The following is a 23,862-nucleotide window of genomic DNA, read 5'->3' as shown; positions in this document are numbered from 1 at the left end:
TTAATTTATACAAATGATTTCAGGATAACCTCCATCTCACAAGTTTAAATTACTAAAGAGAGTATTTTGTTACTGATAGATTAGTAGTAAACATACTAGTAAACTAGTAAACATTTTTCTGATTTAGGACTATAGGTTTAATTAACAAAAGGTTATTCATATTTTCACTTAAAGAAAATTATATACCACCTAAAAAGATACTCAAATGGCTTCCTACCACTGCAAAGCAGAGGAAGAAGGGATAATGTGTAGTGCATGTCTTGTGGTCAGTGGTGGCCTTTATCTTATTTCTTACCTTTAAGGTAGGTGATATTGGTTCCTTTTACAAATGAGGAAAATTAGGCTCAGACAAATTCAGAAATTTGCTCAAGGTCACCAGAAAGCAGCAGACCTCTTTCGAGGCCTAAACGCATTCCACCAGACACAGCTGAAACACAGAAGGAATTAAAATGCTTGCTCCTGCATTTCTTACATAAGAAAGGTGATTTATTCCTATCTTATCTTGCTTTTGTCTCCCTTTTCACTGTTGGCACAGGTTTTAAGGGCAAAGGTCTTCCTCTACACATATGGCATTTCTTCCTCGGCAAGTGCAGCACGTTGGACTGCTTTCATTATATTTTTATTACATCGCAGTTTATTTTGGGCAAGATCAATTCAACTTGTCTCTTTCTAAATTACCACTGGAATAGACTAGCAACTGGGATGAGTACCTCTGTGATGGGAGTAGAGGGGATACAGGTGGGGGTTGGAGGGTCCACAGCGGAGGGAGAAAAGGACTTCTTGGGTGGGACTTCAAAGGCACTGATGAATGCTTTTAGTTATAAGGGGGGAAAATGGAAGTCCTCTCCTTTTCTCTGTTTTTTCTTTGGTCACCCGTTTGATGTGGCCTGTACAATGCAGCTGGTGCAAAACAATTTTGATAAGATAGGCACTCAGGTCAGGGTTGCACTGCAGGTTTGCGCCTTCATCTACTGGTGTCATGAAGATAAATTTGTATTTTGCAGGCATAGAGTAAGTATTGCTAGATATTTCTGGTTGCATAGTTCTGCCCTTGAGATATATTCACAAACTGAAAGGGTACTAGACATCATCTAGACCAGTGGTTTCTGAACGTTTTTTATGTAGGACAGATTGTAAATTCCTACTTGCAAGCCCAGGAGGCAAAGCCAAGTCGAGGTGCTGCTCTCATGCAGTTCCTAGGCTCTCTTCTGAGCCTTTAAAATGCTTCCTTGGAGCCCCCATTTTAAAACTGTTAGTCTGCCTACCCTCTCATTTTATAAATTTCTTTAACAAAAACATTTTGAGCAAATATTGTGTGTCCAGCACTGTACTAAGTTTGGGCAAAACTGGGCCTCAAATAGGAGTACATTCTGGTCCCTGGCTCATCAGGGGAGACAGATGATTACAACACAATAGTAAATCACTGAAACGAAGGTACGTATGATATTATGGAGGCATGGAATGGGGGGCTCCTTCATTCTAGGGCATTGAGTTAAGTCGGAGCCTGAGTCTCTAAGATGGAACAAGCGATCTAGAAGGGCAGTTAATTTGGGAAGGTGTGGAGGACAGTATAATTCAGACTGAAGAATGGAGCGGGTTAAGTCGGTAGGGGCATATTCTGGAAGATAGAAGTTGTTTTACGTAACAGATAGTGCTGTGGGAATTGATGAAGAGGGCATAAGCCTTGTCTTGATTCTTTAGAAAATAGGGAGCCACTGAAGGCCTTAAGGAAATGAGGTCAAATTTACATTTTAGATTGCCAACAGGGACTATGAATCTGATGAGAACAAGAGAGGTTGGAAGGTAAATCAGGAGATTATAGCAGTGGTTCTCTGACAGAGAACATAAGAGTAAGAGCAAGTTTAGGGGGAAAATGATGTATTCATTTTGAGGGTCAAGGTGTAGATATCCAGCATGACTGGATGGATACCTCTTGTCTGAAGCTTTGAAGATCACACTGTGATCCTGAGTAAAAGGGACTGGAGAGATGTAGGAAAGGTTAAGTTTGGTTAACTCTTGGTTGTTATCTTAATCCTTTTCTATATACTGAGCATATATTACTTTTATAGTCAGGGAAAAGCATAGTTTAGTTTTTAAATTGTTGATTTAGCTTCCCAACTTTGTTATTTTCTCTAATCAGGTTGGCACCATACCGTATATGGAATATCTTGCATTTTCACTGAAAATTCTATTTGGAAATGATACTATGCAGCCATTAAAATCATGCTTCTAAAATAAATACACAAATATTTATCAGTCTTCTTACACCAAACTTCATGATTTGGTTTATTTAGTTGGGTCCTATGCAGATACAGTGATAGAAAAATCTTGAGAATGAACCAGCATGTTTACAGCATGTCAAGTACTCTCTTGAATGGACTAAGCTCTCTGTCACTAGTGATAGTATAATAAATGTGAAGCTGAAATTTAGCTCCGGTCTCCTCAAAGTCTGACTCACAGGAGTGTGGTAAGGAGATATAGCCTTTTCTGATATTGCCTGGGAATGATGATTCTTGCCTAAAAACAGTAAAGTTGGATGGTCTTTATTTGAACTTTCTTGCCAGAACAAATAGGTCATAATCTGTTAACAGAATCTACCAAATTGAGAGCTGACTTTAGTAGGACACACATACTCAAAAGCTTATCTTTGAGCATTTGGTACTTTAAAAAAATATGTATTCGAGAGAGCACATGCTAACACATGTGAGCTTGCGGGAGGTGATCTGGAGGCGGAGAGAGAGAGAGAGAAACAAATGCCCCGCCAACCACGGAGCCCAATGGGGCTCTCGATCCTGTAACTGAAATCGAGTTGGATGCTTAACTGACTGAGCCACCCAGGGTGACCCAAGTATTTGCTGCTAACTCAGAGGAAAAGAACCATCACTATATTTGATGACTCATTTCCATTATGCTCAAAGCAACTTGTAAATCTTATACATATATATTTAGTACCAGCTTATTCTGATCCATTAAAAACTGTAAGGTTTTACACCGTGTAAACATGCCAATGGCATACATTTCTAGCAGTTTGCTGCATTCCCAGTTACTAATATAAGTAAATGGAATAATCAAATAAGGAGTCTGATTGGTCAGTTTTCTAGAAAACAATTTTTTTCAGTCCTAGTTCAATATATAAACTTTAGCTTTCCAGATTATAGATAGAGGTAATTATAGTGTTGGATTCTACAGATTTCAAAAAAAAAGGCAGGTAGAATTACTGATTACTATCAGGAAAATATTAAGCCTTCATATCAGTCAACTTTTTAAAAACTTGATCTGTATTTGAACAGGCCCATTTCTTAATGGAGAGAAAGTGACTAGTACAAATAGTATAGATTTGAAAGACATGTCAACTTTGAGAGGGTATCAAAAGAAAAAAATCCAAGTAAAGAAATTGTTTAAAAAATCAAATTAAAATTTTTTATGTGCAATCTCCAGATAAAACTAACTCTGAGGAGTTTAGGGAATGATATGAAGCCAAATACAGGAAATTAGACCAAAATCACCCAAGAGTAAGTTCCATTTCAAGTGGATGACAAAGATGGACAATATAACTTGAAAAGATTAGAAAGGTTTCTCAAATGTGCCTGACCACAAGAATTACCATGGCACTTCTCACAAATAGAGTCTGAAAACCATTCTTTTCTAATTCTTTGCTCAGTGTGTGGTAGGTTTGGACTGGGGACCAAGGATTTATATTTAAAGCACTTCAAGTGGTTCTAATCATCAGGAAAGTTAGGGAAGTAGAGGCTAAGGGGGAAATCAGCAAAAATACTACCATAGCTCCCATCCCCTTACTCCAAGCTACCCAGCAAACTACCTGAGAATGAGAAACACTCAATTAAAATTGAGGAATTGTCTGTAGAACATGGTTTATTTCAAGTCCAAAACACAAAATTACTCAATTTTCTTAACAGACTGCATAATTTTTACTGCATGGATATTTAGGGTTTCTCTATTCACAAGTATAGATTTATTTCTGAACTTTAGGCTCAAATGATTCATATATATATATTTGTATGTTTACTACAGAGGATATGTACTTTAACAAATTTGTTTAGAAAATATTTTACATAAAAACACACAAAGCATTTACCAACACTCTTCAGTCTTTACAACCAGTCTTCAGCAAAGATTTGGCTGAAGTTCATCATTTTCTACAAAACATCCGAAGACCAAAGATAATAGAATGTAGTATTTTACATACTTTAGCTTATTATTGCAGTTTAAATTTCCTCTTTCTCTGATGGCTTCTGCATATATTATGCTCAAGAGTAAGTCTTTTCTTTAAGTGGTGACTTGTTAAATAAAATTATCATTTTTGGTGTAACTTGTCCCCAACCAAGAACCTAAGTAGTTCTGATGAAATCAAGTACCTGACATACATAGGGTTTTTATAAATGAATAATAGAAGGATTCAGTACCTATCAGTAGAATATCCTTTATTATTTTGTGTTCAGTAACTACCACCTGGTGCTATTACTTCTAGTATAATCAGTTGGCATCAAAATATAAAGTAAAAATATGTACATTTTTATTTATCAATTCTTACCTGAATAATCTCAGATCTCTTGAGAATGTTCCACAAAGTGGAATTTCTTCCTAAAGTTACAGTGAATGTGGTACAATGTGTACAACTTGTTTAACCAGTGCCTGCTTTTCATTTCCAAGATTTTTCCTTATCTTGAATCAAATGCACAATCCTGACTACCATATCATAATGCACTGGCTTACATTTTGTATATAAAGTCCAACTCAAGCTTATTTTGGTTTATTGTACATGCTTTATTAAAACGGTACTGATATTTACAGTATCTGCAGAGTCCCTTCCAAGGCGCTCTCACACACATTCGGACACACCCATACAACATCCATACTACGGCCCCATGCACCCACACCAATGAGATGTGAGGGTCAGACTCCTAAAATTAGGCAGCTGTTGGGGGACAGAGTTGATTTGTTTTTCAATTTTTTTTTTTTTTTTAAGAGAAAAAGCATGAGGGAATGCATTTGGCCATTACAATGCTAATTAAGTTTGTGTATATTAACATATGTGGCAGTAACACTGAATTTTCCTTTTACATTCTATATACACAGAATGACATCAAGGTTTTGCAGTCAACAGAATATCCCAACTTCAGTCTCAATGCTGCTTGTAGTGACTTCTGAATTCACATAGGGGCTTTCCCTAAAATAATTCAAGTCTATGTAAGTGAAATAAGGCACAATTAATATTGATTTGATCTAGGAGAAGGGAAGGGATAAACACTAGTTGCAAATGATATTACTATTGGGGAATTAGATTTGACTTAGATCCACTTGAAATCCCTTCTCCTAATTTCTTAGAAATAAAGGTTTTTTTCTCTGACAAAACCCAAAAAGAAAAGTTTGGGAATTCACATTTTAATGTTTCAGTAACCTAAACTACTCAAATTGATGTGCACCCCCAACCTCTCCTGCCCAAGTCTCTTCCCTCAAGCTTAAACAAGAACATAGCACATGAATCCCTTGCTGTTTTTGAGGAGATTTGTACACTTAAGTAGCAAATACATATCTGGTTGTCTTTGATTTAAAAAAAAAAAAAAAGGCTGGGAGGGAATGAGGGAGGGAGGAAGGGAGGGAAGAAGGAAGGAAAGAAGGAAGGAAAGAAGGAAGGAAGAAAGGAGTAACCTTGTAACTTTCTTGCTCTTTAAAAATAAGTCCGTTTCGTCTTTTTCAGGATGATGACGCCCCACCAGACATTACGAACAACTGCAACAAATGAGTTTGGCAGCATAAACAATGTCTAGTATTCAAATCTTCATAGTGAGACTCATTTAGCTTGTATAGAATCTGTTGAATGTTTTTTGCAGCAGGTGAACCAAACCCAAAGACGCCGGACATTCTGTGAAAGGGAGTAATAAGAATTGCAGTTCTGAAGGCCCCTGACTTTGGTTGTTTACAAAGTTCAATCCTGTTTATTGTGATCCTTGGTATCTTCTTCATCTGTATATTCTGATGGTTCTTCCCCTGGTTTTAGGAGTCTGCCTACATAATCATATTTTTCTGAAAAATACATCAAAAGAAAATCAGTAGTGACCAAATTTGTTGGTCTATTCCATCATACAACGGGGAAGGTGTTTGCCTCTTTTAGAATTATATACAATAGGCTAAGTTGTTCCTATTGCTCACCTTGGCTGGTCTTTGCATTCATGTAAGGCTTGAACAAAAGAAAATGGGAATAAGGAATTTACAAAGCCTGGGGACTACGCTTTGCAGGAGAGCGCTCCATATATACCAGTTCTTAACCAAAGACATTTCATCAGAATCACTAAGAGATCATGGTAAGTATATCCAACCAGAAAGTATTCTCAGGGAGAAAATGTGACATAGGCTAGTACTCTCTAGGAAAATAAACCAAATGAAAAGCAAAGTCATTTGTTACTTATTATCCTGTCTAGGGATTCTTTAAGAGCTGTGTTCTTTAAGAGCTAGTGTGTGGCTCCAGTCATAGCATTATTCTTTCTCCTGAACTCTTTTCTTACATTTCTGTTAATATTGCTTGTTTTATGTTATCAGGTATTAATTTAGAACACCGTGGTGTCCAAGGTGATCCATATTTACTTATTTCTTGGTTGGGAATTTGAACCTAGGTTAAGTGAATTAACCGACAAACCAGGAGGCTAAGATAGGAGGACTGCTTCCTACAGTAGAACTGGTTCAAATGCCAAGAAGCCAGAAGAAGTGTTTCCAAGGGATGCATAGGTCACGTAAATAGCTATCTGGATTGTCATGTAGGAGGTAATAATGGATGCCTCAAGGGCATAATAAAGGGGAAAGAGATTTTTTCGTTATGGTTTGTAAGATCAATAAAATCATTTTGGAATAAATTACAGTATCAATATCCAAAATAAAATTCAGTTTTAAATAGAAGCTTATTATTTAAAAATATTATATCTTAATTAAAAAGTCTTATAAGACTAAAGGTATCACAGTTTTTGTTATAGTTTGTAACAAATCAACTTTTAAATATGGATTTTTAAATAATAATATGTAACAATCATTTTCATATTTAGTTTTTTATCATCAAATAATGATGGCAATGAAAACAGATATCCTTAGACTCTTAAGGAATGTGAAATAATAACCACTTTCTTTTCAAAGAACCCGACAAAATGAAGGTACCTTTAAATTGCATTTCCCATTCTCGAACACTCTCCATTTGTACAGCATTCAAGTCTGAGAGATCATCATACTCATCTTTAAGTGCATCTTTATCTAGGCAAAATGTCGCCAGTCCTCTGGAGGCATCCCTACCAGCAAATATTCCATATGGACCAGCTGAGGGGGTGGGGAGGAAAAAAAAATTATTGACATTACCTTAACATTATTTAATGCCTCAAAGGAAAAAGTCAAATAAAGGAAACCTCATAATGACTCATACTTGGTACACAGCCTTAATTTCAAAACATGACAGATACTAAATGGGATAATAGAAGAAACTTCTTAGAAATCTGTCTGTAGAACAAAGTAAAGTTTTTCACTGAAAATTAAAAATTTAAATTTCAGATACCTCAAAACTTGTGTTTGTATAATGTATACTTGCCTAACATATTAGGGAGAAGAGGAAACTTAAGCAGTTAGGTTTGGAAGCTGGTTTGTTTGAGGGGAGATAATGTTTCACTGATTGCTGTTAATTAATTGTGGCATCTAAAAATAATCAACAGAACATCTACTAGATGAGCATTTGTTAAAGACTCAAGTCAACCATGGATCTAAAATATTCTCTTCTTTCTCTATTTCAAAGTAGGTCGTATGAAAGCAGAAACTATCATCTTTGAACCCCCAGTGACTAGTTCAACGCACAGCACATACAGATACTAAACAGGTCTTTGCTGAATGATTGATTTTATCAGAAATATGACCCATTTTCAAAATAAGTATCATTTGACTACCAGAATATATTTACAATTACCTATTAAACTATGAAAAGACATTAAACAATGGTTTTTATTTGTCACAGCTCTTGGGAAATAGGAGATGTGCCTATTAAGGAACAGGTTTTTTTTTTTCCTTAAGTTTTTATTATTTTTATTGGGGGGGGGGTAGAGTGTGAGGAGTGGTGTGGGAAGGGACGGGGGGAGAGCCAGAGAATCCTAAGCATGTTCCAAACCCAGCATGGAGTCCTAGTTCATGACACTGAGATCATGACCTGAGTAGAAATCAAGAATTGGATACCAACTGAGCCACCCACGGCGTGCCAACAGTTTTGACTGACACAAAACGATTAGGATTTTGTCCAAGAATTAGTAACCACCCTCTCTAGGGATGAATGGCATAATTTTTATGCTGACAGAAATGAGCAATTCCTAAAGTTTGTGCTTGAGAGCAGCGGTTGTCTTACGTCAGTGCTCAATGCCTAGCACGTGCCTGGCATAAAGTAGAAAAAGAGTAAATTTTGGGGTGCCTAGGCGGCTCAGTTGGTTAAGTATCTGCTTTCGGCTCATGTCATGATCTCAGGGTCCTGGGATGGAGCCCTACATCAGGCGCCTGCTCAGCAGAGAGTCTGCTTCTCCCTTTCTCTGATGCTCTTCCCCGTTTGTCCTCCCACTCTCCCTTAAAAAAAAAAAAAAAAAAAAAAAAAGAAACAGTAAATTTCTTCCAAAATATTAGCTGCAATTCAAATAAGTAGTAACTCTCGATCTTCATCCTTTACTTTGAGCATATTCACTTATGGTGAGCAAAATCTCCACCCAAATACCTGATAAAAAAGACACTTTAGTTCTTTAAAACACATAAAAAAACAAAACTGAAAAAACCTACTTTTCCCTATCAAGAAACTGGTTAAATTATAGTACATTAATTTACTGGAATAACATACATAACTATCAACAAGAATGAAGTATCTCTATACACAATGAAGTATCTGTACACACAGACACAAGTCCATAATAGAGTAACTGAAAAGAGCAATTCAGAAGAGTATGTATATATAGAATACAATTTGCTTTGAAATAAAAAAATACACACACATGTGTTTATATATGTGTGAAAAACACCAGGAAGAATACAAACCAAACACTTAACAGTGGCAGCCTTTTCTGGGGAATGAAAAGAAAAAAATTTACTTCATATAATTGGTAAGGTCCAGCTATTTAGAAAATTATTATTATTATTACTACTTTTCTTTATTATTATTAACTGAGTATGGTTGACACACAATGTTATGTTAGTTTTAGGTGTATAATATAGTGATATGACAACTCTAAACAGTATGCTTTGCTTACTGTAAGTGTAGCTACTACCATTGTCACCATACAATACTGTTATAATACCATTGACTATATTCCCTATGCTGTCCCTTTCATCCCTATGATTAATTCATTCCGTGAATGGAAGCCTGTTATCTCCCACTGCCCTTCCCTCAATCACCTTCCCCCTGGCAACTATCAGTGTGTTCTCAGTATTTATGGGTCTGTTTCTGATTTTGGTTGTGTACTTGTTAAAAAATTATTTTTGTAATAAATCTTTTAAGAGTTACTTCTGCCTTCATATTAGGCCACACAGCAGATCATGTAAGTTCTTCTATTTAAAATGTAGGTTTAAAAATTAAGTGGTGTTGGGGCACCTGGGTGGCTCAGTGGATTAAAGCCTCTGCCTTTGTCTCAGGTCATGAACCCAGGGTCCTGGGATGGAGCCCCACATCGGGCTCTCTGCTCAGCAGGGAGCCTGCTTCCTCCTCTCTCTCTGCCTGTCTTTCTGCCTACTTAAGATCTCTGTCAAATAAATAAATAAAATCTTAAAAAAAAATTAAGTGTGTCTGGTTGGCTCAGTTGGAAGAGCATGCAACTCTTGATCTCAGGGTCATGAGTTCAATCCCCATGTCGGGTGAAGAGATTACTTAAATAAATAAATAAATACTTAAAAAAAGAAAAGATTTCCAAAATACCTAATTTTACAAACAAAACAAAACAAAACAAAACCCCATTTTTTCTCCCTGAGGCTACAGTTTTCTGTATATGACAAAGGTAATTTAGAGAAAATAATTTAAAAACCAGAAATACTATTATGAGCAATGGAGTGGTCAGTAAGAGAGCTTATTGTCCAGTTAACAGTTACTTCTAAGAAGTAAACAAGAAAATTCCTTATTTATTAAAATGAGCAGTGTAATGATTATACCCATATTTGTATTTGAAAACATTTAGGAAATTGAAGATTATGTGTCAGAATCTGTTTAAGGTATGTGTAAAGTATCTGTACATTTATGAGAATTCAAAATCTACTTAAATAGACAATAATCTAAACATTTATCAACATTAATCTGAGTTACAGAAACACTGCACCATGAAGTTCATGAAGTGTAAGAAAGCCATTCTCTGCGAAGTTTATGGCATGGAACCTGAGTGGCATTTCTGATAAATTTAAAAAGCAGCGTTACTGGGGTGCCGGGTGGCTCAGTGGTTGAGTGTCTGCCTTTGGCTTGGGTCATGGTCCCAGGGTCCTGGAATCGAGGCCTACATTGGTCTCCCTACTCAGTGGGAAGCCGGCTTCTCCCTCTCCTGCTTCCCCTGCTTGTGTTTCCTCTCCCGCTGTCTCTCTCTGCCCTCCCCCCAAAAAAGTAGCATTATTAGGTACTGATGCATTAACACGAAAATAAAGCTAATTCTTCCCAGTAAAGTACTTTTTTATCCTGCTTTTTCTATTCTTAAGTATTTTCCATATTGCTACTTAATAATAGGTGACATTCACAAGTACTATTTAATGGTTATACACATTCTTACTGAGCGAATATACATACCTACAATTTAATCACTTTCCTATCAGTATACACCTGACCTTGCAGAGGGTATTTAGCATTTTTATAAAAAGATTTTATTTATTTATTTGACACAGAGAGACATCACAAGCAGGCAGAGAGAGAGAGGAGGAAGCAGGCTCCCTGCTGAGCAGAAAGCTTGATGTGGGGCTCGATCCCAGGGCCCTAAGATCATGACCTGAGCGGAAAGCAGAGGCCTAACCCACTGAGCCACCCAGGCGCCCTGGGTATTTAGCATTTAAGAGAAAGAAATTCAATATTGTTCCTTAAATTGGAATTATTTTAGAGAAATATTAACTTTGAAAATTAAGCAAGAACAAACAGTCCCTAGGGAAAAGAAAAGTAGTTGTGTGCTTTTTTTTTCTTCTGCATAACTCCACATGCTTTATGCCAATAGCTATTTTTCCCCAGATGGAGGCCATAGATAGATAAGAGAGACAGATAGAACTAGTGTGATTTTTTTTTTTCAAAACAAAGTAACGCTGACAAAACAGCGACAAGTCATACACACGAAATAAAAAATAAAATTGATCAGGGTTGTAAAAACCTTTACACATGTAAAATGATGGTTTTCAACTTTTTAAAGAATTTTCTAGCAATGTGACTTTCCTCTCTCACAGTCTTGCAAAGTGGAAGGAACAATTTTTGCCCCCCTCACCTGGCAGATGAACAGGAGCAGGGACATTCAGTGACTTGCCTAAAATTACCAATAGACTTCAGAAGTACGATCTCCACTTTTCTACCCCAAACATAATACACTTGAGAAGCACACAGGATCCACAAACCCAAAGATGGAATGACAACCCTGAAAATTGGAGGATTTCATTAATTGCAAAATCTCAAGGGAACAGATACTTTCGAATACCTGTTAAATCAAAATGAAAGAGGATTAACAAAAAAGCTGTATACATCGACAGCTTTTCTTATCATTTTATTATATTTACCTCCCTAGCCTGCAAAAGTCAATCTACTTCAGGGTACTTCAGAGAATAAACCACTAAACACATCTAAATGGTAAAAAGGAGAGAAGAAAAGAAGATCATTATAGAAAACAGAGACCAGAAAATCTTCCATCTTTGAGTATATTAATTATGTACCAATGGATTCTCTAATAAAATTCTCTGCCAATTTCTCTAAGGACACCTCAACACTGAATAAATGTAAAAACAAAACGCCAAACAGGTTCTTTTTTGGTTTTAGATGGCTGATTTAGTAAGTGTGAACTTGAGTCAACAGGTAATAATCCAACCCCATTTCTAGGAAAAATGATGCTTTATTAATTCTTGAATAGAAAATAATGATTCAGTGATTAGCACATTGCCGCACCCTCTAAACTATATATAAGGTGTCTTCTCCACATTAAGAGTCCCCTCAGGAAGCATTTAACTTCTGAAAAGATCTTTTTGAACAGTTTTATTTTTTCCTGTAAGATCATAAAGAACACAACATTAACAGCTAGAATTGGAACTGGACGGATGTGCTCAGAGAAAGAAGGATCTGAGGTCTACATAAAGTACATTTCTCTGCATTCGTGATTCAACCAGAAGTGTTATCTGAGAAGCCAGTAATACCTCCCCATTCCACACTCCTTACCAACAAACATTAATGTTACAGATTCTAATTTTTGATAACCATACTTGGCTATCTATAATACTAAAATAACAGAGAACTATCCAAGGAAAGCAAATTAAGTCTTTTGCTGTAATTTACCAAAAAAAAAAAAAAAGCCAGCATACTTATATAAGCTATAATTTTGACTATATTTGCTGATATCAAGGTGGACTTATAATTTCAAGAAAATTCTTGCTACAAAAAATGAACAATTATTCAACCAAAGCAGTTTCTCTTAAATATACCTTATGTAACAAATGTTCTAAGGCATCATTTTAATAATAATAAGTCTTCTTTTTTTCAAAAAGATTTTGTTTATTTATTTGAAAGAGAGCAGGAGTTGGGGGTGGTAGGAAGGAGGGCAGAGGGACAAGGAGAGGCAGACTTCTCACTGAGCAGGGAGTCCACGGTGGCTTAATCCCATGCCCCTGGGATCATGACCTAGGCAGAAGGCAGATGTTTTAACCGACTGAGCCACCCAGGCGCCCCAAAATAATCTTTCAAAAATAATGCTAAATATATCAAAATGACATTATACTAGAATTCAGATTTAAGACTCTTTAAGAGTTAACACAACCTGCCACACAGATTTTTAAAGTTCAAAATTCAATAAATCTACTAGTTAGTGAATCATGAAACTGCTTACTTTAATATAATCAGCAGAATGTGGTAATGTTATTTTTTGAAAAGGCAAAAACATATGGTCACTGTAAGAAAATGTTTTAGATTATGTATTTATTTATTTGACAGAGAGAGAGATCACAAGGAGGCAGAGAGGCAGGCAGAGAGAGAGGGGGAAGCAGGCTCCCCGCTGATCAGAGACGCCGATGTGGGACTCCATCCTAGGACCCTGATATCATGACCTGAGCTGAAGGCAGAGGCTTATTAACCCACTGAGCCACCCAGGCGCCCCTGTAAGAAAATATTTTAAAGAGTAATTTAATGAACAGAAAATTCCAGGAGGAAATAAAATATCTAAAATATGTTAACAGATAATTTTGTGATTATTAGAATGACTGTGTACCTCCATTAGTACTTATGATGAGGAGAAAATTCCAGAATGAATATTTCAATTATTTCCACGGTATAAAAACCATAGCTTTGAGGAACAAACTATAATCCATTGAAGTTTATAAACAGCCTGGTTTTCTGGCCTATTTTGACAAGTCTTTTGTGATTATTAAAACAACTTTTTAAAAAAACATAATTATACTTGGTATTGAGTAATTTATTCCAAATAAGATCACAAGGGCCTTGGAATAAATGAAGCAGTAATGTAAAAGTGATTAAAAGAAATCCAAGTAATAAACATTATTTTTTTATATTTAAATTTAGGAAGTCCAAAGACTTTTAGAGAGAAGGTAGTGTGGTCAAAATGAAAGAACACTCCTCAAGGAGCCAAGATACCTGGGTTCTAGAAGCTTCAACCAACATTTAACATTGGGCAAATCTGAGAGGCACTGGTATAAAATGGGCAAATATAAAGTATATAAATACTTCCCCCAACTCAATCTTGTTTCTGAAATTCAAACTAGAAAGCTGTCAGCAGTACTGTGTGGGTTCATCTCAGCAGCCTTGGCCCCAGGGCTTACAGTTCAGGTGGGGACCAGGAAGACTGAAAAGTTAAAATCCCAGGCCTGCAGCAGTGTGAGAGTGGGGACTGAGTTTACACAGCCCCTAGAGAATGAGGATTCTGAGGTGAAGAAATAGCATGGACTTGCTCCTTTCCTCCCCAGATGCTTGAAGCTTGGCCACCATCATGAACGACACAATAACTATCTGACCAGGAAGTTCATGACCAACCGACTGTTTCAGCAGAAACAGATGGACATTGATGTCCTTCACTCGGCAAAGACAACAGTAGCTAAGACAGAAATTCAGGAAAAACTAGCCAAAATGTACAAGACCAGATGTCATATTTGTATTTGGATTCAGAACCCATTTTGATGGTGGGAGGACAACTGGCTTTGGGATGATTTATGATTCCTTGGATTATGCAAAGAAAAATGAACCCAAACAGACTCGCAAGACATGGCCTGTCTGAGAAGAAAAAGACATCAAGAAAACAGCAAATGGAACACAAGAACAGAATGAAGAAAGTCAAGGGACTGCAAAAGTCAATGTTGGTGCTGACAAAAAGTGAGATAAAGGTTGGACAACAGAAAGAGTAAAGATGCTGCAGTGGGTTTATCTCTGGTGACTGTGCAGATTTTTCATGAGATGATTAATAAACCAAGAATGCTAATGTGGGAGAAAAAAAGAAATAGCACGAACTTAAATATCTATTGGAATTTAAAAAACAATAAAGGTAATACTGCAAGTGTTGGGGAAAAAATTATTCTATAAATAGTGTTGGGGTAACTAAGTAATTTCCTGTAAAAATCCTTATTTCACATCTTAAAATAAATTCCAAATGGAACTAAAAAACCCAAATCATAAAAGTATTTTAAAAAACTATTTTTAAAAATAATCGTTTTAGTTCAAAAAACCTTTAAGTTACTTGTGATAGAAAACTCAGCACCCATAAAAAGAAGATAAATTTGAATACATAAAACCCCAAATCTCCATATAGTTTACAAAAACACCATAAATAAAGTAAAAAGACAAACTAGGAAGAAATGTTTGCAGCTAAGGTTGATTCACTTTTTAAAGAACACCTAAAACCTCTAAGACCAATACCATAATTGAAAAACTGTGGCAGGGGCGCCTGGGTGGCTCAGTGGGTTAAGCCGCTGCCTTCGGCTCAGGTCATGATCTCAGGATCCTGGGATCGAGTCCCGCATCGGGCTCCCTGCTCAGCAGCGAGCCTGCTTCCCTCTCTCTCTCTCTGCCTGCCTCTCTGTCTACTTGTGATCTCTCTCTGTCAAATAAATAAATAAAATCTTAAAAAAAAAAAAAAAAGAAAAAAAAAAGAAAAACTGTGGCAAAGAATGTATGAACAGATAATCTGTAGGTAACATAAATGACTCAAAATTCTGAAAGTGTCCAACCAAACTGAAAAAGAGAAATGTAAATTAAAAAATATTGAGGGGGCGCCTGGGTGGCTCAGTGGGTTAAAGCCTCTGCCTTCAGCTCAAGTTATGATGCCGGGGTTCTGGGATGGAGCCCCACAATGGGCTCTCTGCTCAGCAGGGAGCCTGCTTCCTCCTCTCTCTCTCTGCCTGCCTCTCTGCCTACTTGTGATCTCTGTCTGTCAAATAAATAAATAAAATCTTTAAAAAATATTGAGATACCATTTTAAATTCTCAGATTGACAAAGACCAAGAAGTTTAATATCATACGTTTGGCAAAAGGGTGAGAAATAGGCATTTTCATGAAGTATGAATTGCTCCAATTTCTCTGGAATGCAATTCAAAATAAGTACCCAAATTAAAAAATGTCCCATCCCCTAAGACTCAGTGTTTTTACTTCTAGGAATTTGTAAGTTCACTCATGTGTATAAAAGGACATGTACATGCATATTTATAGCAACACTATTTATTAGTAAGAGACTGGAAACAACTTAAATGTTTATTAATAATTAAATTATGATATATTCATGTAACAGAATATGCATATACTTAAAAGAATAAGATGACTCTTTTTATGCTGAAATGAAAGGCTCTCCAGATATAAAAGGTTTGTACAATATGCAACAATGTGTGTGTGTGTGTGTGTGTGTGTAGGGAGTACATAGGAGTGCATATCCACATGCTTATACTTACAGATGATAGCTCTGGAACAATATTCAGATTGGTTCCTCACTTCTAGGAAGGGGAACGTGGTAACTGGGTTGTTTTTTACAGTACATGCTTTAAAATATTCTATTTTGAATATGTATAACCGAATAAAAATATAGTTTTTAAAAAACTTCCTAAGGCCCTATTTAGAAAAATATCTAAACTACTCTACAGGAAGACTTCTACAACCTATGACTTAAGGAAGCGTATAGAAAAAAAATCCCCAAGAAATAAAAAGACTATAATTGCTGAACGTTTAAGTTTTTGTAGTAAAAATTATAAACTAGATGAAGAAACAAACCACCATGGAGTGAGCACATATAACAGATGAGAACTGGCATCCCCAGAATAATACAAGCAGATTAAAGAACTATAGAATGTTTGCTTAAAATTTTGAAGTAATTAAGAGACAGAACCTTAAGGAAAGATTAAGAAACATGAAGGATAGAATGAAAAGCTATTCTGTATCTATTAGAAGACAACGGGGGAGGCAATAATTGAAGAGGTAATGGGTTCAAATTTTTTAAAATAAATGGATGACACACATTCTCAAATTGTAGTTAAAAAAAAAAAAAAAATCAAATCCCCACCTTGGCAAATCCTAGTAAGAGTAAAATTCCAAAGACAAAGGGAAAAAACAGATTAATCAAATGAATGAAAATAAACCAAAAGCAGAATTGAAGAGAAGTAGAAGACAGTGGCATACTACTATTGAAGATCTGAGATAAAACAATCAGTCTATAATTTTATATCCGAAACCTATATTATTATTCCTGCATGAGGGCATATGGAGACAGAATTTTTTTGTGTGTCAATAAGAAAACTACAGAACACACCTCACTAAAATGAGCTGAACCCTGAACAAAGGAATGAGATGCAAGAAGTGACTATGAATAAAGAAAATGGCAACTATGTTGGTAAATTTAAATGAGGGCTAACAATAAAAAAAAGTAATACTTAAATCAATTTGGGGGAGGAGTTTGAAAAAATAGAGTAGAACACAAGTCTAAGAGTAATACCATAGATAATGGGTGAGGGAAGGATTAGAGTAAAAGCTTTCTAAACCAGTGCCACAACATATGGCTGTATACTACACAACCCCAAGGGACACCATCCACATTTGTACACACGGTAGTTTTCTGTATTTATTAAGAAATATTCTCTTGGGGCGCCTGGGTGGCTCAGTGGTTTAAGCCTCTGCCTTCAGCTCAGGTCATGATCTCAGGGTCCTGGGATCGAGCCCCACATCAGGCTCTCTGCTCAGTGAGGAGCCTGTTTCTCCCTCTCTCTCTGCCTGCCTCTCTGCCTACTTGTGACCTCTCTCTCTGTCAAATAAATAAATAAAATATTAAAAAAAAAAAGAAATATCTCTTAAATCACAGTAAAGTATTTTTTAAAGAGAGTTTTTCTAATTCACAAAGATATGTTTGGCTAACATTCCTATATTCTTTAGAAGAATAGTGTCTTCTATAGCAAACCCTTTAAGGATATCATTAAAAGAATGTTGACAGATATATCCAAATAAGTAGGGATTAAAAAGTGGAAGAACTAAAAAAAATTAATCTGCGAAGGAAAAAAGGGAGAAAAAAGCGAAGTATGACAAAAGATAAATTACTAAATAAGAAGGTAGAAATATATCTAAATGTGTAAGTAACAATAAAACATAAACCGATTAAGCTGTTAAACAACAGTGTTGAGGGACACCTGGGTGGCTCAGTCGGGTAAGTGTATGCCTTCACCTTCCACTTGGGTCATGATCCCAGGGCCCTGGGATGGAGCCTGGAGTCCGAGTCCAGCTCCCTGATCCACAGAGAGTCTGCTTCTCTCTCTCCCTCTGCCCCACCGCACCCCCACTTCGTGCTCTCTCTCAAAAAAATAAATAAAATCTTAAAGTGTTGATACTAGATTCAATGAAAAGAAAATCTAGCTATATTATAAAGGAATAATAAACCACAGATCAGTGGAAAACAGGGTGGAAAAAGAATCACTGAAGTAATACTAATCAAACGAAGACTGAAGTCAAATCTCAAAATTAGTAAAATTAAGGATGTTTCTTTCTCTGCTGATTAACACAATATGATCAGGTCTAGATCGAGTGTTAGATGGCATCAGAACATTCTCACACCCAATCTTTGTATGGGTGACTCCTTTAGGTTTTTGCTTAAATATCAACCCCTTTTTCTTGATAAACTAATATAAATGGAAAGCACCTTTCTTGACCATCTAAAGTTCTTTGTTACCCTCTATTATAGATCCTATTCATTTCTTTCATAGGATATTTAATTACAAATTATAATTACATACTGAATGCTTGTTTATTGTCTGTTTTCCCAAATATACTATAAACGCTATACAGGTAGGACCCCATCTGTTTTGAAAACTCAGTTAAGTCATTTTATTTAAGCAACCATGTAATGAAATCCATGGGATTCCTTCTCTGTATTTAAAATGGAGATGAAGTCCCATGTTAGTGATCTTGAGACAGAATGCAGGTTCTAAGGATATAGCAGTTATTTAGTGATGTCTGTCATGGGTACACACTGAGACATCTGGGTCACAGATTATTCAAAGAATTATTTAAAGAATTTGAATAGCTAACTTCAGATGTTACTAAATCTTTCTTCCAGCATGAATAACATATTCTGGTTTCAGATATGCTTTCAGCTATCCTTTAATACTTAGCATTAGCATTTAATACAAATACAATTCCCTTAAAGATTAAAAACAATGGAATGATGCTGAACTCAGAGTAGATATTATAGAAATAACTAGTATAAATTTGAGCAGAGTATCAAAACTCATCAGAAAACTTAGCTGATCCTTTTATTTTACTGAAAGTTAATGGGTATGTATGGCCATTAGCCCACACAGACCCAGCTGGCCTCAAAGCAAGTAGCTGGGATGCTGAGTAGTGTCAATAGTACATCCATGAAGGAAGAGGTCAGGTTAGGCCTAGTCTATCTGTTGCAACTCTTGCATCAACTGCAATTTTGCAAACCATAAATGAAAGTTAGTATATTGAAGATAAAGTTCAAAAAAAGGGGAGGAAAAACACTTGAAAAGCACATGTGCTCCTTTTCCCCATTCTCCTAAAGATTACCACTTTTATATCTCATGGGGTACCTCTTTTATATATGACTTTTTCTTTTCCAGTAGAATTCAAAAGGTAAGCTGGAGAAAATACCGCTTTGGTCTGTATCAAACAGTATGCTACCTAGAGTAAGGGGGAAGCAATATATTTAAATTTCAGAAATGCAGGATAAACTATTAGAATAAATAAAAACACTATTTTGGGGGCACCTAGGTGGCTCAGTTGTTAAGTGTCTACCCTCGGCTCAGGTCATGTTCCCACATTGGGGCTCCCTGCTCAGCGGGGAGCCTGCTTCTCCCTCTCCCACTCCCCATTTGTGTTCCTCCTCTTGCTGACTCCCTGTCAAACAAATAAAATCTTAAAAAACAAAACAAAACAAAACACTAACGCTATTTTGGTACAATTTCATTGTACTAATATTAAAACAAGTTACTTAAAATTATACTATCTGTTCCAGTCTTCCTACTCTATGACTCTAGAACCATATGAAATTATATTTTGTAGAGATACAATGGGAAGGGATGGCCTGTGAAGACAGACTATTTGATTTTTAGTTTTGCCACTGAGTATGTGATTTTGAGCAAAACCTCCCTGAATTTGTTTCCACATCTGTAAAATGGAAACATTACTTATCTCTTACGGCTGTTTGAAAATGAAATGAGATAATAAGCTCAATAAATGGAGTTTCCTCATTCTTCTACTTTGACCTCTAGAATAAATGCTGTTGAGCAGAACTCTTTGGGAAGATGGAAATACTCTCTAAAGTGCACTAAATGGTAGCCATGTAGCTACTGAGTAGTGGAAATGTGGCTAGTGTGATGGAGGGAGTCAATTTTAATTGTATTTAATTTTAATTAATTTAAAATTAAAAAGCCACATGTGATTTGTGGCTACCATATTGGACAGAGCAACATAGAACTATGCAAGCATGTCTGAGGCTTTAAAACCTTATGGGAACCAGGAGAGGGTATAAAAACAACAGTTAAGATTCTCCAGAAGTTTATCCCAGAACATAGTTTACCTGAAGTACAGACAGGGTTTGTGGTTAAATATATCTGGATTTGAATGCCATGTCTGTATGGCATGTATGACCCAAGCCAATTTACCCAAAAAACCTATAACTCAGACTCCCATCTGAGGGCAGGAATACTTACTAATCTCCCTGAGGCATTGTGGAGATGACTAATGGATCTAATGTAGTAGGTGCTTAACAAACCTTATTCCTTTCTCCTCCCATATTCATTATTTCTTATATGACCACTTTCCTCACATGCTGGCCAAGTGCCTAAAGTGTTACTAAATTTAATGATGACAAATGTAGTTAATGCCAACTGTTTGCCAACATGTGTTTACTCCACTAAATTGTCAGTATTTAATTTTTTAAGAACCTGAACCTTAAAAATTACTAAGAAAACAGTATTTAAAAAAAAGAAAAAAAAAAACCTTATTTTTGACATAGGAAAAAAGCCCTCACAAAACAATTTTTAACTCTAAGACCAATACTGTGAAATGGGAGTAGATATTGGATAGTCATAGAAATAAGGTTTTCTGACTTCTTAACCTCATTATTTCAAGCTACTAAGGCTCAGATCATTGCTTCTGAATTATTCTGTTACAAAGTACCCAACCAGGGGTGCCTGGGTGGCTCAGTGGGTTAAGCCTCTGCCTTTGGCTTGGGTCATGAGCTCAGGGTCCTGGGATCGAGTCCCACATCGGGCTCTCTGCTCAGCAGGGAGCCTGCTTCCCTTTCTCTCTCTCTCTGCCTGCCTCTCTGCCCACTTGTGATCTCTGTCAAATAAATAAATAAAAATAAAATAAGTGCTCAAGTGACTTGAGGATGAAAATAAAAATTAAAACCCAAACTGAACTTAGATTTGTTTCATAGTCAGAAATTTGGCTTCAAGACTTTTGGAAAAAGTGTTAGATCTTCTATTAATGTGAAATATCAACATATTCCAAGCCCATAGATGATCTGGCCACTTTCAAGTTCCTTTCCATAATATAACATTCCAAACAGCTATACTAGGTTGATCAATAAATACTTAGAGAATAAATAATTACCCCCAGGTTGTTCTTTAAGACCTGGGAACTAGTGGAAGCCAACCTAAAACTGACTTCTCCCTTGTTATCTGAGGAGCCCCCCTCAATGCTCAAACCACACAAAGGCTATTTACATCACATCTATGACTCTCATCTTAATTTTTAATTTCTGTTGCAGAACATTTGCCACTGGAGGCTGCTAAACTGTGTCTATGACAGCCTTTCCTAGCTATTTTCAGATAGTGGCAAGGCATAATGTGCGAGGACTAATATGCTTCTTTGCACTAATACTTTGTTTCATTGTCCTTTTGAATAGGGGTTACAAAAGCAGATCTTTTAGTTGGGTAAATGCTATATTGAAAATCTAAACCTGTACACAATTTCTAATCTCTTCACATACATTTGAATATCCATGAAGAAAAAACTACAGGTACAAAATACTGTGTAAATTCTTGACTTAAAAAAATTATTTAATTTGGTCTGTCCATTTAATTACTATTCTTTGGGCCTATTCCCTATTCTCTTGTCCCATATACTTTAAAGTAAACAAACAAACAAAAAAAAGTATTAACCATTTCAGCAGAGTTAAGTAGGTAGACATCTGCTTTCCATATTTATACAACCAGAGCTCTAAGAGCTGGTTAAAATGTAGATCTACACACAAAAATACAAGCAACTAAGAAATTAAACAGTTCAACACATAAAATCTCCAATTTCTTATCTCTATACCACTTAACAGCAAACCAAAGCACTTCTAAAACATACTCTAGCCACCAAGCACTGAAATCAGAAGTACATATTTGCAAGTGCCAGTAAATCTCATGTACTAACAGATTAAATCAAGGAGAAAACCAAATTATTTTCTAGACTTACCAACCCCCTTGACTTTAAGGCTTGGATGTACTCTTTTGAACACCAGGTCACTCTAAGTCCCTAATTTTATTATTTATTTTTTATTGTAGTTAACTTTTTTAAAGCTTAGAATTAATTAGTACATAACCAAGATGTATACAATGTTGCTCAATTTTATTGTATACTAGCAGATTCCATAAGTCTGAACTCAAGTTTATTAGCATAATCTGAAATGTATGCTATAACTACATTGTAGAAAAAGGGTTTCTAACCCAACTATCCTACACACACGGTTCTCTGAAAGTAAAGTTCTAAAAATCTTTAACTTGCAGAACTGGTGTACTGGGGTGTGGATTTAGAGCTCTTTTAAATTTTTTCTGCTCAGTGAAAACACAGTAAGTCATTATCAACGTGTATTTGAATACTTGCCTTCCCACTATCAGAAAGAATTAAAAAAAAAAAAAAAAGAAAAGAAAGAAAGAAAGAAAAAAGAAAAAGAAACCAGACAGGCCCGCCTGCTCGGTAGTTAAGCTCCACCCCCAAAACTCAGGGAGACTATCCTTGCCAGTCTTTAAGATCTACATTCTGGTCTGTCCTCATCCTACATACATTGTTAATCTTGGAAAGCATCTCCACACTAAAACTGGTTTAAAAAAAGTCTGAGGTGTTGCTTATATGTCCAGACTTCACAAGCTAAACGGTGGGGACTTGGAACTACGTGTACCTAAACGTGGCCTTGTGGGGAATAGTGGGGAGAAAAGTGAGATCAGTGGTAAAACAGAGTAAATAAAGGAAAGCTGTGAATTACCTGGCCTACAGCTTTGGGTCCCTACTTTAGAAATCTCCCGTCCTCCTTGCTCCCACCCATCCCAGGAATCAGAAAGCTCAGGGAAGGAAGGTTGTGGGCCAGCGCGATGGGCGACAACTGAAACGATCTTGAAAAATTCAGCGCAAGAAAAAGCTTCGTGGAAGAACGGGATGGGAGAAAGATGAAAGCTGAGAGCTGGTTCCTGGGGCGACACTGAAACCCGGACTTCAGGGGGTTAAAGCTGGAGGTGCCCGCGGATGGGGGTGTGTGTGGGGCGGGCCGTCCCAGGTGCAGCAGCCAAGGCGTAGGGGTCCAGACGTCGAGAAGGCTTGGCAAACTAACCCAGTGCCCAGGGGCCTCCCAATCATAAGGGGGTCGCACCTGAGCTGCAGGAGGTCCTCCCCCTCCCCTTCCAACTCCTCACCCGGGCCGTAGAACTTGCTGCCTTTGGTCACGTCGAAGACTTTCCCATTGACCGCGAGCAGGATGCGCGGGGTGCGGGACCCGTCGTACTGGCGCAGCTGCTCCAAGCTGAAGTCCCGCTTCTTCATGCGAGGCAGAGAGGCAGCGGGACTCTCCTCGCCCGTTCCGGCCCCGGCGCCCAGACCCCGCCGCCCCCAGCGCACCCACAGCCGGTAGGCCCCCAGCAGCACCAGCGCCACCAGCGCCACGTTCAGCAGCATCTCCCCGCCCCCCGTCAAAAGCGCCAACGCTGCCGCCGCCCAGTCGCCCCCTTCTGCTGCCGCTCCCGCGCCGCTGGGGCTCTCGCTGCTGCCGTCGCTGCTGCTCTCACTGCCACTCCCCAGGGTGCCTAGCTTCACGTCCCCATCACCCGCCGCCATCACTGCCCGCCAGCGCCTTCCTCCTCCTCCCCGCCCCCTGCCCTCCCCAACCCCACGACCAACCCCGCCCATCTGGGGCCTCCCAGCCAATAACATGAGGAGAG

At 37.3% G+C, this 23,862-nt stretch overlaps 1 protein-coding gene and 1 pseudogene across 1 annotated transcript; one reads left to right on the top strand and one right to left on the bottom strand.

Moving 5' to 3' along the window:
- Positions 1-3,841: 3,841 nt before the first annotated feature.
- On the bottom strand, positions 3,842-23,779 carry PGRMC2 (progesterone receptor membrane component 2). The gene is made up of 3 exons (XM_045997493.1): positions 23,341-23,779; positions 7,165-7,320; positions 3,842-6,045 (listed from the first exon to the last, which is right to left on the bottom strand). Exons 1-3 carry the CDS (start codon positions 23,756-23,758, stop codon positions 5,948-5,950), a joined length of 672 nt encoding a protein of 223 aa, XP_045853449.1. The 5' UTR covers positions 23,759-23,779; the 3' UTR covers positions 3,842-5,947.
- LOC123937017 lies at positions 14,133-15,199 on the top strand (annotated as a pseudogene).
- Positions 23,780-23,862: the final 83 nt, after the last annotated feature.

This window comes from Meles meles, chromosome 2, assembly GCF_922984935.1.
Source record: "Meles meles chromosome 2, mMelMel3.1 paternal haplotype, whole genome shotgun sequence".
In the NCBI taxonomy this organism is placed as follows: Eukaryota; Metazoa; Chordata; class Mammalia; order Carnivora; family Mustelidae; genus Meles; species Meles meles.
The sequence above is the reverse complement of the archived record's forward strand: the minus strand, read 5'-3'. Positions and strand labels throughout refer to the sequence as shown.

What these genes read in the sequence shown, in the direction of transcription:
- PGRMC2 (XM_045997493.1), bottom strand. Translation starts at nt 23,758, where the DNA reads ATGGCGGCGGGTGATGGGGACGTGAAGCTAGGCACCCTGGGGAGTGGC. An exon ending in CAGCAAGTTCTACGGCCCGG is followed by an intron (nt 7,321 to 23,340) that starts GTGAGGAGTTGG and finishes CCACCCCCTCAG; the next exon opens with CTGGTCCATATGGAATATTT. An exon ending in ATGGGAAATGCAATTTAAAG is followed by an intron (nt 6,046 to 7,164) that starts GTACCTTCATTT and finishes TGTATTTTTCAG; the next exon opens with AAAAATATGATTATGTAGGC.